At 45.5% G+C, this 13,286-nt stretch overlaps 1 protein-coding gene across 1 annotated transcript; it reads right to left on the bottom strand.

The window, feature by feature from the left end:
• Positions 1-1,614: 1,614 nt before the first annotated feature.
• mien1 (migration and invasion enhancer 1) lies at positions 1,615-11,534 on the bottom strand. Its single transcript, XM_043674711.2, has 4 exons — positions 11,453-11,534; positions 6,971-7,068; positions 5,109-5,185; positions 1,615-2,941 (listed from the first exon to the last, which is right to left on the bottom strand). Exons 1-4 carry the CDS (start codon positions 11,479-11,481, stop codon positions 2,858-2,860), a joined length of 288 nt encoding a protein of 95 aa, XP_043530646.1. The 5' UTR covers positions 11,482-11,534; the 3' UTR covers positions 1,615-2,857.
• Positions 11,535-13,286: the final 1,752 nt, after the last annotated feature.

Below are 13,286 nucleotides of genomic sequence, written 5' to 3'. Positions count from 1 at the left end.
CATGGTCAGCTTGCTCATCCTCTTACTGTCCGTGCTCTCATCCACACAGGAAGCAAGAATCCCAAACCTATTAGACAAGCTCAAGGGCTGAGGCTCCTTCAGCACTACATTACAGATCCGTCTGCCTGCCTCACTCAGTCATACCCTCCTGTCCCTGACCACTGACAATAATCAAGATAGTTAATCTCGGGGGTGTGACTGCTTCCTAAAACAGTGTCCAGGTAACTCTTCCTCCTCCCTGATATGTCAGCGTTCGAAGCTCAGACTCCAGCTCATCAACTCTGAGCCAGATTTCCCCAAGCAACCAACACTTGCTGCAGATGTGGTCACTATGAACCACAATGGGGTCCACCAGCTCCTACATCATGCAGGTACAACACATCACCTGACTCTGCATCTCTATTTTACATTTAATTCTTCATTTCTTCATTTAATTTTTTAAAATTTCCCGTTTAATTTCAATCTGAAAGTAACCAATAATAAAAAACTGGGGAGGCGCTGACCTAGTGGTATTATAGTTAGACAATTGATTCAGAAACGAGAGTGTGGTGCTGGAAAAGCACAGGAGGTCAGGCAGCAGGAAAATCAACATTTCAGGCAAAAAACCCTTCATCAGGTATTAATTCAGAAACTCAGCTAATGCTCTGGGGAGGCAGTTCACACCCCACCACAGCAAATGGTGGAACTTGAATTAAATAAAAAACTCAAATTAAGAATCTACTGATGACCATGAAATCATTGTCAAATGTCAGAAAACCCATCCAGTTCACTAATGTCCTTCAGGGAATGAAATCGATCATCCTGACTTAGTCTGGCCTATGTGACTCTAAACTCACAGCAGTGGTTGACTCTCAACTGCTCTCTGAAATGGCCTCGCAACCCTTTGAATTGTACCAACCTCTACAAAGTCTCAACAAAAAAAGTGAAATTAGAGGGGCACCTGGCATCAACCTGAACACCGGAAGAGAGAGTGGCAGAAACAGCCCTATCGACTCTGTAAAGTCCTCCCTACTAACCGCTGTGGTTAAACGGCTAAACTTGGAGACTTCTCTGACACATTAGTCAAGCAATAGCCTGACACAGTAATACTCATGGAGTCATAGTCTAGAGGCAATGCCACAGACACCACAATCACCATCTCTGGATATGGCATGTGTCACTGGCAAGACAGACCTGGCAGCACAGTGATATACAGTTGGGAGGGAGCTGCCTTGGGAGTTCTCAACATTGACTCTGACCCCGTGAAGTTTCATGGCATCAGGTTAAACATGGCAAGGAAACCTCTTGCTTGTTATCATGGACTGTCCTCCCTCATCTGATGAAGAATCGATGACAGGTGAGAACAAGATTAGGTAGATCTTTCTCTCTTGGTTGGCACCTTGAGTCTAGCAGTTATGTTCTTAAGGGCTTGGCCAACAGTGTTGCTGCAGAGCCACTCTTTGCTATCAATATTGAAGTCTCCTAGAGTATACTGTATTCTACGCCCTCATACCTGAAGAACTTCCCGCAAGAACTCTGGGATCCTAGTTCTTGTGAGTGCTATCTTAGTGAGTGCTATCCTGACTTCGATGTTCAACACTTTTGCTTTTTTTTTATACAAACGACAGACACGAATTCTGTTAGCACATACATATTTCAATTATATTTGAAATACAACAAAGTTCAAAAAGCATAATTCTTACATTTTAAAATACAATTACTTAAGTTGTAAACCTGCTCTGCCATTAGAAATTGGCATCAGTTTCTTTTCATAATTTAACCATTAATTTTAGTTAAAATAGTCATTCATAGATCCAAATTCTAAAGCTGCAGCAGGTCAACAATTTCAATAGTTCAGCAGATTTTTCAGAAAATCCCAATGATGTCCACAGCCGCAAAGAAAGCAAAGACACAGAACCCTCCCAAACAAGAGGATAATATTACACTTCTCAGCCACCATGCACAGACTGACATCAATTATGCAACTAAGACTCCTCACCGATAGAAGGGAAGGAGAGAGACCTGCCTCTGTCAGCATGGTCAAACGTAGTGTCTCCTGTTTTAACAGATCAACCAGAACATCAGAGCAGCAACTTTGAGACCACAGGCATTGGAGTTTAGTGCATTGATCTGACCTGCTCATCACGCTGGGAGATGTGCCACAGATTATCACATCTTGCTGTTTGGTGAGCAGTCTGGGAGGGGGTTAGTGGAAGTGTCAGTTGACAGAATTCCCGATCATTGTTTTATTTTACATCAACTGTGGTCAGACAAGTCAGTTGGACAGCAGTCAACATATTCTCCTGCTCTGTGGGTGCTGCCTGACTGAAAGACAATGATCAGTGCAAACCAATCAGCCTTTCAGATTCTCAGTAACTGCACAACAGAATCTGGTTACTTTCATTCATTGGCCCTGATTTCAGCGAGATGAGGGAGTGGACAAGGCAATATGGTTCTGTATTTAAGAGCAACCCTGGCATAATCCTAGGATTAACCGAATGCCTGAAGCATCTGCTCAAGGAGCCAATGAGGAACTGTGTATGTGCGCGTGTTAACACGCGCGCTAGTTTGGATGGGAGAATTATTTTAAAAATGCACTTGTCTGATAAGTTCAGAGAAGCGGCACTGACAAATTATTCATAAAGCGGAATGAGCTACTGGAGAAATCTAAACTGTCTGGTCACGACAGCTTCGAAGAATAAATGATCCACTGGCAATCATGGAATCTGACAATAAAAAGCCCAACATCACACTCCCCTGGGCCTCCACTGTTTTTACATCTTCAGGATCTAGACTAGAACAGACTTCAAGGCAAGTTTAAGTTCTGAAAATATGACAGATTAGCAGCAGATAGACAGGAAGCATCATTTAGGTTGAGCTACAGGATGACACAAGGAGCCTGACTCTTGACAATTTTCTGTACTTGTTCTCCATCGCTGGCTTTCTGGACTGCATCGAGGACCTGTAAGAGAGGGGAGTAACCAACACAACTTGAAAAACTACTCCTCAGGTTACCTGTTTAGCAAGGTACACAGAAAGGTGCAATAGGTATCAACTGCATTCTTCAGGTTCATTTTGCTTAGTCATGTTGGTAGAATGTCGATGTTTTAAAGAGGGTGCAGAGGAGATTTACCAGGATACTGTCTGGATTGAAGGGCTTGTATTAAGAGTATAGATGGAGTGAGCTAAGGCTTTTCACACTGGAGAGAAGACAGAAGAGAGGTGACTTGATTGAGAGGCAGAGATAGAGTAGATAACTAGAGACTATTCCCCACGCAGAAATGGCTGTCACGAGGGGTAATTTTACAGTGATTGGAAGGAGGTTTAGGGGAGATATCAGAAATAAGTTCTTTGCAAAGAGTGGTGGGGGCATAGAATGCACTGCCAGAGGTGGTGGTACTAGAGTCAGAGACATTAAGCGACTGCTGGACAAGCATATGTTGATCTTACATTAAGATAAATGTTCGGCACAATATCGTGGTCTGAAGGGCTTGTACTGCTCTATGTACTTATATACAAACACTTCCTGAAGAATACCTCCCTGGAGCATATTGTTAAACAAGTACAACAACATTGAGAATTTATAGCACATCTTCAACACAGTCAAATGTCACAAAGCTTTTCAAAGAAGCAATCAAATGAAGTTCAGTGCAAAACTGTGTCAGGAGACATTTGGACAGAAAGGTGAATGTTTAAGTTTATTTTCAGATGTGAAGCAAAGGAGGAGGAGGAAGGGAGAGATGTCTGAATACAATTCCAGAACTTAGTGCTGAAGCAAATAAAATCATGACTGCCAATGTTGGGCGATTAGAATCAGGAAGCACAAAGGCCAGAACTGGAGAAGCATAATAATTGGAGGATTGTTTGGAGGAATTTACAGAGATATGGAACAAAGGCGGTTTAGGGAGTAGGTTTGCTCGCTGAGCTGTAGGTTTGATATCCAGATGTTTCATTACCTGACTAGGTAACATCATCAGTGGTGACCTCCAAGTGAAGCGAAGCTATTGTCTCCTGCTTTCTATTTATGTCTTTCTCCTGGATGGGGTTCCTGGGGTTTGTGGTGATGTCATTTCCTGTTTGTTTTCTGAGGGGTTGATAGATGGCATCTAGATCTATGTGTTTGTTTATGGTGTTGTGGTTGGAGTGCCAGGCCTCTAGGAATTCTCTGGCATGTCATTGCTTAGCCTGTCCCAGGACAGATGTGATGTCCCAGTCGAAATGGTGGCTTTTTTCATCCGTATGTAGGGCTACGAGGGAAAGAGGGTCGTGTCTTTGTGGCTAGCTGGTGTTCGTGTATCCTGGTGGCTAATTTTCTTCCTGTTTGTCGTACGTAGCGTTTGTGGCAGTCCTTCAATGGAAGTTTGTAGACGACGTTGGTTTTGTCCATGGGTTGTACTGGGTCTTTTAAGTTTGTTAGTTTTCTGAAACTTCTTTGATGTATGGTAAGGTGGTTAGGGTTTCTGGCTGAACAACACATCTATCCTGGGACAGGCTAAGCAAAGACATGCCAGAGAATTCCTAGAGGCCTGGCACTCCAACCACAACGCCATAAACAAACACATAGATCTAGATACCATCTATCAACCCCTCAGAAAACAAACAGGAAATGACATCACCACAAACCCCAGGAACCCCATCCAGGAGAAAGATATAAATAGAAAGCAGGAGACAACAGCTTCGCTTCACTTGGAGGTCACCACTGATGATGTTACCCAGCCAGGTAATGAAACGTCTGGATATCAAACCTACAGCTCAGCGAGCAAACCTACACCCTAAACCTCAACCTGAGCTACAAACCTTCACAAATCTTGCAAAAATATGGAACAAAGCCAGGTAGGGTTGCAAACATTATATAATCAGTCAATGCAGATGAACAGATGATTCTTCATTGGAGCTTGATAAGGCCAAGTGTTGGAAAGTGGGATTCAAATACTTGGGAGGTTGCTTTTAACTGCTGCAGAAGGCCCTTTACCTGCGGTGTAGACCTCCATGACTCTAAAAGTGAGGTTGTTGGTCTATTCCAGTGCTAAGATTCTGGCAAATTCTCCAGGATATGGAGCAAGAAACAAGGTGGAGTAAGGGGCAACCAAATCTGATTCAATTTTGAAAGGATTAAAATATCTACTTACATCATCAGTGTAAGGAAAGCCACTGGTTTCTAGCTTGGAAAAGATCAGCTTCCCATTGATTTCAATCTCAAAGCTGCCTGAAGTCAGAGAAAGAAAATATCATCGAAACACATAAATTACAACGCGCCTTAGAGTACTTAATAAAGGTAGTGCTGTAAACTATGTCATGGAGTGATGGGCCGTGCCTATGACCACAATCCCCTGTTACATCAGTTTTGCAGATTGAAGAAACAGGCTCAAATGACTGAATGGTCTAATCTTGGTCCTCATGGAAACACAGAGGGAAAGATGACAAAGAAATGAATGGGTCAAGGTCAGCCTGGGAGAATCAAAACCTGCTAATGGGGATTGTTAGCAGCTGATAATGGGTTGTTTGTGGTAGCAACCCATGAGATGACAGGGCTTCGTGTGTGTGGGTTGGGGTAAGGATACGGGAGAGGGTGCTAAAGCCTAAAATTATTGAACATGATACTGAGCCCTGAAGGCTGCAGGGTCCCCGAATAGAAAATGTGATGCTGGAATCAGATGCTGAAATTACACTGTTTCTGATTTCCAGTATCTACAGTTCCTTGGACTTTGTTTAGTAGCACAAAATAAACAGTTGGGCTGGGTGTCTGTGGATCACCTCAACCTACAGTTACACGGGACTGTGAGCAGGTACTCTTGCCCCTGGGTTTCTAATGGACAGTAGGTAACACCCACATAACGAGGTTGCTATTATGAAGTCCCACTGCCTTACAGTAGGCTGGAATGGCCAGGGGTTTCCAGACAGTGGATAAGAGGAGAATGTGGGTGGTGTGGTGTGCAGCAATACACTTTGGAGCAAGTGAAACTCGAACCCAGGTGTTCTTGCCCAGAAGTAGGGACAACATCATAGTGCCACGATAGCCTCCAGAACTTAGCATTTCTTTTTAAAAAATACCCACCACTAAATCATACATTTGACTAATTAAGCAATAAGTGCAATGCAACAATAACAAATGAAGGGAGGGTAGGGAAAAAGAGAGAGAACTAAATTAGAATATAATAGGATTTATTTGTTACAATTATCTTATTACAAAATGCATTGGCAACATAATAAAAAACTTTTCACTCTCTAGTGCCATCTTAAAACACAGAAAAATAAACCAAACCACAGAATATAAAGGCAGACAAATGAAGAAATAAAGAAAGTGCCCAACTTTAGTCATTTTTGTTAACAAAGAGTTCAAGCGGGAAATAATACATTCCAGCCCATTTCTCTGCTCAGTGTTTTATTTTTCTGTCAGGAGATACTACTACAACCTCGAGATTGTTTTTTTCTAATCTATTGCCAAGTCATTCATGTTTCTAATGAAAAGAAAATTTACAGACACAGTCCATTAGGGCCAGTGCATCAGCAACAGAGTGAAGGAAAACTAGCGAAAGGAGGAGGGTTAAATTAAAATGGCATTGGAGAGGTGGGATCATGTATTCCCGTACCCATGGTGTTAATCTCTTTCTAAAGGCAAGAGTACAGCATTAAAATACAGTGAAAACATTCCCCTTCCATTGTATGGCACCATAAACAGTATTCTATCTCTTGTGGAATCTTGCTGTGTAAACTGGCTAGACCTTTGTTTTCCCACCCAGAGATAGGGCTGTTCAATAGCATCTACTGTATGTGAAATATGCCTGAGGAATCATTTGAATGCATGCTTGCAGATTAGCCAAATGGCTATTCTGAGCAGAGGAATTCCTAAGGTCACAGATTTCATATTTTTTGGGGTTCATCTAAAGAAGTGCACACCGTTGAAAGTTTTTCGCCGTCAATAAGAGAAATAAGCAAATCTACAATCGTTACAGCAATCCACCTGAAAGAAGGTATTAACGTATTGTATTACCTTTCCTCCCAACGTCTCCAGAGATCTCCGCATCAGGAAACTTCTCCTTGATGGTGTTGGAGAGTTCCTGATAGCGGTTGCCGTATCCTCATCCATCACTACAAAAAACAAGAATGGAGTTTACCTTAAACTTTGCAAAAGGTATGACAGCAGATTTATTAACACTACTCAACAGCCAGTGCAATTATCTGACAGAAGTGTCATACATAATTAAAATTCTCAACAAGAATCCTGAGTCACCTTGCTCCCCCAATTAACATCCTGAATTCCAGTGGGTCTGTCACACCGTGTTAAGATTTCTCCTTAGCCTTGGTCCAGTGGGGAAGTGCACATAGTTCGAGTTAGAAAACCAGGAATTCAGGATTTAGCTAGAGACTTGAACACTTAATCCAGGCTGCAACATCAATAAGAATGAGGGGGAAGAAACTGAGGGGGCACTGCACTATCAGATTTGTTCAAACTCAATGTATCACATGTCACTATCTATATCTGTACTTCCCCTGCCTTCTGTAGTTCACAGGATATTCACATGAACAAATCCCTTAAACAAGACCAAGCTCAACGTATTATTTCCGTTATTCCCCAGCATTCTATGATGAACAGTAAATAACCAAGGATGTAGGTTTGCTCACTGAGCTGGAAGGTTCATTTCCAGACGTTTCATCACCCTACTAGGTAACATCTTCAGTGGGTCTCCGGGCGAAGCACTGTTGCAATTCCTATTTTCTATTTATATGTTTGGGTTGGTGATGTCATTTCATGCAGTGACATCATTTCCTGTTCTTTCTTTCAGGGATGGTAGATGGTGTCTAATTCTATGTGTTTGTTAATAGAGTTCCAGTTGGAATGCTATGCTTTTAAGAATTCGCGTGCATGTCTCTGTTTGGCTTGTCCTAGGATGGATGTGTTGTCCCATTTGAAGTGGTGTCCTTCCTCATCCGTATGTGAGGATACTAGTGAGAGAGGGTCATGTCGTTTTGTGGCTAGTTGATGTTCACATATCCTGGTGGTTTCAAGTTCATTAGCTGCTGTTTTAGTGTGTTGGTGGGTTTGTGGGCTAACATAATGCCAAGGGGTCTGAGTAGTCTGGCAGTTATTTCTACGTCCATCTGAGTAGTCTGGGAGTCACATCCATCCTAGGACAAGCCAGAGACACGCACGAGAATTCCTAGAAGCATAGCAGCAGAGTGGCGCAGCGGGAGCGTGCTGGGCCCATAACCCAGAGGTCAATGGATTGCAACCATCTTCTGCTATTGCTCAATGTTTCCTTGAGCAGCTTTCCTTTGTAACAGTGCTCTGTCCTGTTTCTTGTGGTGCTGGCTCGAAGGGCAGAATGGCTTACTCCTGCACCTATTGTCTATTGTTATTCCAACCAGAACTCTATCAACAAACAACTGTTAGATGCATTAGTCAGAGGGAAATGGGTCTGGGTGGGTTACTCTTCAGAGGGTCGGTGTGGACTTGTTGGACCAAAGGGCCTGTTTCCACACTAGGGGAATCCAATCTAATCTAAACACATCGAGTTAGACCACATCTACCACCCCATGAGAACAGGAAATGGCATCACCACAGGAATGATGTCATCAATCCAAAGAAACCCAAACATATAAATAGAAAGCAGGAATCATGTACAGTGCTTCGCCTGGAGGCCCACTGAAGATGTTAGCTAGCAGGGCGACGAAACGTCTGGAAATGAATCTTCCAGCTCAGCAAGCAAACCTAAATCCAGAACCTCAACCTGAGCTATAAACCTTCTCAAACCCCGTTAAGTAACCAATTTTGAGGATTTGTTGTTTTACTGAGCTGTGTACAGAAAAATGTAGGTATGAACTCACATTCCAATAGCATGTCACCCAGTAACACAGTACTAGAATGTCACTTGCCCCACCCTGCAACAGGTATTTCATGCAAAACAGACCTTAATTAAACAATTACAAAACAGCAGCTGACACTACCAGAAACTTCTTGGTAACTTCATAGCAATGCTCTACAAGGTTGTTTTTGTTGGAAATTTTCATTCTGATCTCATTCATGGCTCAAGAGACAGGAGCAGGTGACAGGTCCCTCAGGCCTCTGTGCCCTGTAAACAAGAGACTAGGGAATATGAAGGGCTAACGCCCAAAATGTCAATTCTCCTGCTCCTTGGATGATCGGCTGTGCTTTTTGAGAACCACAGACTAGAGAAAACCCGTTCCCTTCAATCCCTTCCAACCCATATAAGCCTCACGCCCTGCCCTGCCCTGCCTGTCTGTCAGCCCTGAAAATGCCCTCTCTTCTATGCTTTCCTTTATTGGTCAGAGCATTGAGTATAGGAACTGGGAGGTCATGTTGCAGCTGTACAGGACATTGGTTAGGCCACTTTTGGAATATTGTATGCAATTCTAATCTCCCTCCTATCAGAAAAATGCTGGGGATGTTGAAAGGGTTCAGAAAAAATTTACAAGAATGTTGACAGGTTTGGTGGGTTTGAGCTATAGGGAGAGGCTGAATAGGCTGGGGCTGTTTTCCTTACAGCATGAAGGGTGACCTTATAGAGGTTTCTAAAATCATGAGGGGCATGGATATGGTAAATCGACAAGGTCATTCTCCCGGAGTTGAGAGGGTAAAGATTTAAAAGGTATCAGAGGTGCAACTTTTTCAGGCAGTGGATGGTGAGTATACATAATGAACAGCCAGAGAAGTGGAGGAGGCTGGTGTAACATTTAGGGGGTTTAGGGTGATATGGGCCAAATGCTGGGAAATGGGACTAGATTAGGTTGGGATATCTGGTCAGCATGGACGCATCAGACCAAAAGGCGTGTTTCCATACAATACATCTCAGTTTTTATCCAAAAATGGATGAAGAGAACTGCTAGAATTCACTGGCATCAAGTAGAGCTGATGTAGAAACCTTGGAAGAGTGCAGCAGTGTTTAGGTGTGCAATCACAAAGCCCATGATCATGAGACCATGCTTCAGGCGCCAGACAGTGAGAGCAGAATAGTTGGATTGGCACGAGCAGTGCCACCATTCCCGAGCCACCCACAGCTGCGCGCACACACACAGATACAAACCCCCCCTCCCCCACAGACACGCGCACACACAGATACAAACCCCCCCTCCCCCACAGACACGCGCACACACAGATACAAACCCCCCCTCCCCCACAGACGCGCGCACACACAGATACAAACCCCCCCTCCCCCACAGACGCGCGCACACACAGATACAAACCCCCCCTCCCCCACAGACGCGCGCACACACAGATACAAACCCCCCCTCCCCCACAGACGCGCGCACACACAGATACAAACCCCCCCTCCCCCACAGACGCGCGCACACACAGATACAAACCCCCCCTCCCCCACAGACGCGCGTACACACAGATACAAACCCCCCCCCCCACAGACGCGCGTACACACAGATACAAACCCCCCCTCCCCCACAGACACGCGCACACACGCACAAACCCCCCCCCTCCCCCACAGACACACACACATGCACAAACCCCCCCCTCCCCCACAGACACACACACACGCACAAACCCCCCCTCCCCCACAGACACACACACACGCACAAACCCCCCCTCCCCCACAGACACACACACACACGCACAAACCCCCCCTCCCCCACAGACACACACACACACACAACCCCCCCCCTCCCCCACAGACACACACACACACACAACCCCCCCCCTCCCCCACAGACACACACACACACACAACCCCCCCCTCCCCCACAGACACACACACACACAACCCCCCCTCCCCCACAGACACACACACACGCACAAACCCCCCTCCCCCACAGACACACACACACGCACAAACCCCCCCCTCCCCCACAGACACAGACACACAAACCCCCCCTCCCCCACAGACACACACACACAAACCCCCCCCTCCCCCACAGACACACACACACAAACCCCCCCCTCCCCCACAGACACAGACACACAAACCCCCCCTCCCCCACAGACACACACACACAAACCCCCCCTCCCCCACAGACACACACACACAAACCCCCCCTCCCCCACAGACACACACACACACAAACCCCCCCTCCCCCACAGACACAGACACACAAACCCCCCCTCCCCCACAGACACACACACACAAACCCCCCCTCCCCCACAGACACAGACACACAAACCCCCCCTCCCCCACAGACACAGACACACAAACCCCCCCTCCCCCACAGACACAGACACACAAACCCCCCCTCCCCCACAGACACACACACACAAACCCCCCCTCCCCCACAGACACAGACACACAAACCCCCCCTCCCCCACAGACACAGACACACAAACCCCCCCTCCCCCACAGACACACACACACAAACCCCCCCTCCCCCACAGACACACACACACAAACCCCCCCTCCCCCACAGACACAGACACAAACCCCCCCCCTCCTCCACAGACACAGACACACACACCCCCCACAGACACACACACACACAGTGTATAAAGTATTACATTATTATTATTCATTACCAATATTCCACATGAACCTTCATCGCCATTCTCCCTTCCACGTCCGCCTCTCGGTCTCGCGCCGGCGCACTGAGTGGTCAGCTGACCCTCCCCGGAGGCGGGGCCAGGGGGTGGGGGCGGAAACCCCGCGCCGGGGAGCGGACCAATAGGAGAAGCCGCGCGGGGCGGGCTGCGACGGTTCTGTTGCCGGGGCAACAAGGAAGATCGACAACAAGTGACATTTATCCAGCGCCTGGAACGTCCTCAGGCAGGTGAGAGAAGGCTCACGCAGGCGGGGAGATGCTGTGGGGGGTTTGTATAGAATTATACAGCAGGCAGGCCGTTCGGCCCATCCAGGCCATACTGGGGTTTACCCTCCACTTGAACCTCCCCTTGTCCAACCTCAGCTCAATGGATCATCTGAAGGTGATTCTGAAAGGTCGGATTGACATGAACTTGGAGGGGCAAGGGCTGATCAGGGATGGTCAGCGTGGCTTTGTGTGAGGGAAATCACTCACAAACCTGATTACGTTCAAAGAGGGCAGAGTGATAGATGGTGTTTATTTGGAGTTTAGTAAAGCAAGGTTCTGCATGGTGGACTGATTAGTAAAGTTAGAGCACATGACATTCAGGGTGAACTTGCCAATTGGATTCATAATTTGCTTTATGGTAGGAGACTGTGGATGGTGGTGGAGGGTTGTTTTTCAGACTGGAGGCCAGTGACCAGTGGTATTCCACGGAGATTGGTTCTGCATAGACTTTTATATGTCATTAATAAACAATTTGAATGAGAATTTAAGAGGCATGGTTAGTAAGATTGCAGATGAAACCAGCATTGGTGATATCGTGGATAGTGAAGGAGGTTATCTCAGATAACAAAGAAATCTTGATTGATTGGGTCAGTGGCTGAGGAGCAGCAGATGGAGTTTAATGTGGATAAATGTGAAGTATTGCATTTTGGTAAAAAAATCAAGAATGGAGAGAGTTGGATGGAGAGAAATTTGTTAAGTGTGTTCAGAAAGGGTTTCTCATGCAGTATGTAGATGGACATCCTAAAGAAGTGGCAAACTTGACCTCCTTTTGGGAAATAAGGCAGGGCAAGTGATGAAGTGTCCATTGACCATAATTCAATTAGTTTTTAAATAGCTGTGGTAAAGGATAGTTAAAAGTTCTAAATTGGGGCAAGGCAAAGTTTGATGGTCTTAGACAGGATCTTTCAAATGTTGATTGGGGAGGCTATTTACAGGCAAAGGGATGTCTGGTAAGTGGGAGACTTTCAAAACTGAGTTAATGAGAGTTCAGGGCCAGCATGTTCCTGTTAGAATGAAGGGTAAGGCTGGCAGGAGTAGGGAACCCTGGATGACTATAGTTATTGATGCCCTGATCAAGAAAAGGAGGAGGCATATGACATGTGTAGGCAGCTGGGATAAAGTGAATTCCTTGAAGAGTATAGAGGGTGTCAGCGTACATTTAAAAGAGAAATCAGAAGGCTAAAAGGGGACATGAGACAGCTTTGGCAGTTTAAAAGGAGAATCTAAAGAGATTTGTAAGTACCTGAGGGCAAAAGAGTAACTAGAGAGATCATAGGATCTCTTAAATATCAACAAGGTCGTCTCCGTGCAGAGCCACAAGAGATAGGTGAAATCTTAAATGAATATTTCTCATCAGTATTTACCATTGAGAAAGGCCTGAATGCTGGCAAACTTGGGGAAATAAATAGTGATGCCTTGAAGAGAGTACACATTACAGAGGAGGAGGTGCTGGAAGTCTTAAAGCGCATAAAGAGAGATACATCCCGGGACCTGATGAAATATATCAGAGGACTTTGTGGGAGGCAAGGGAGGAAGTTGCAGGG

This window comes from Chiloscyllium plagiosum, unplaced genomic scaffold (assembly GCF_037043375.1).
Source record: "Chiloscyllium plagiosum isolate Xiang-an unplaced genomic scaffold, Cpla_swu_hap1 HiC_scaffold_32, whole genome shotgun sequence".
NCBI classification, from domain to species: domain Eukaryota; kingdom Metazoa; phylum Chordata; class Chondrichthyes; order Orectolobiformes; family Hemiscylliidae; genus Chiloscyllium; species Chiloscyllium plagiosum.
This window is presented reverse-complemented; position numbering and strand designations above follow the sequence as displayed.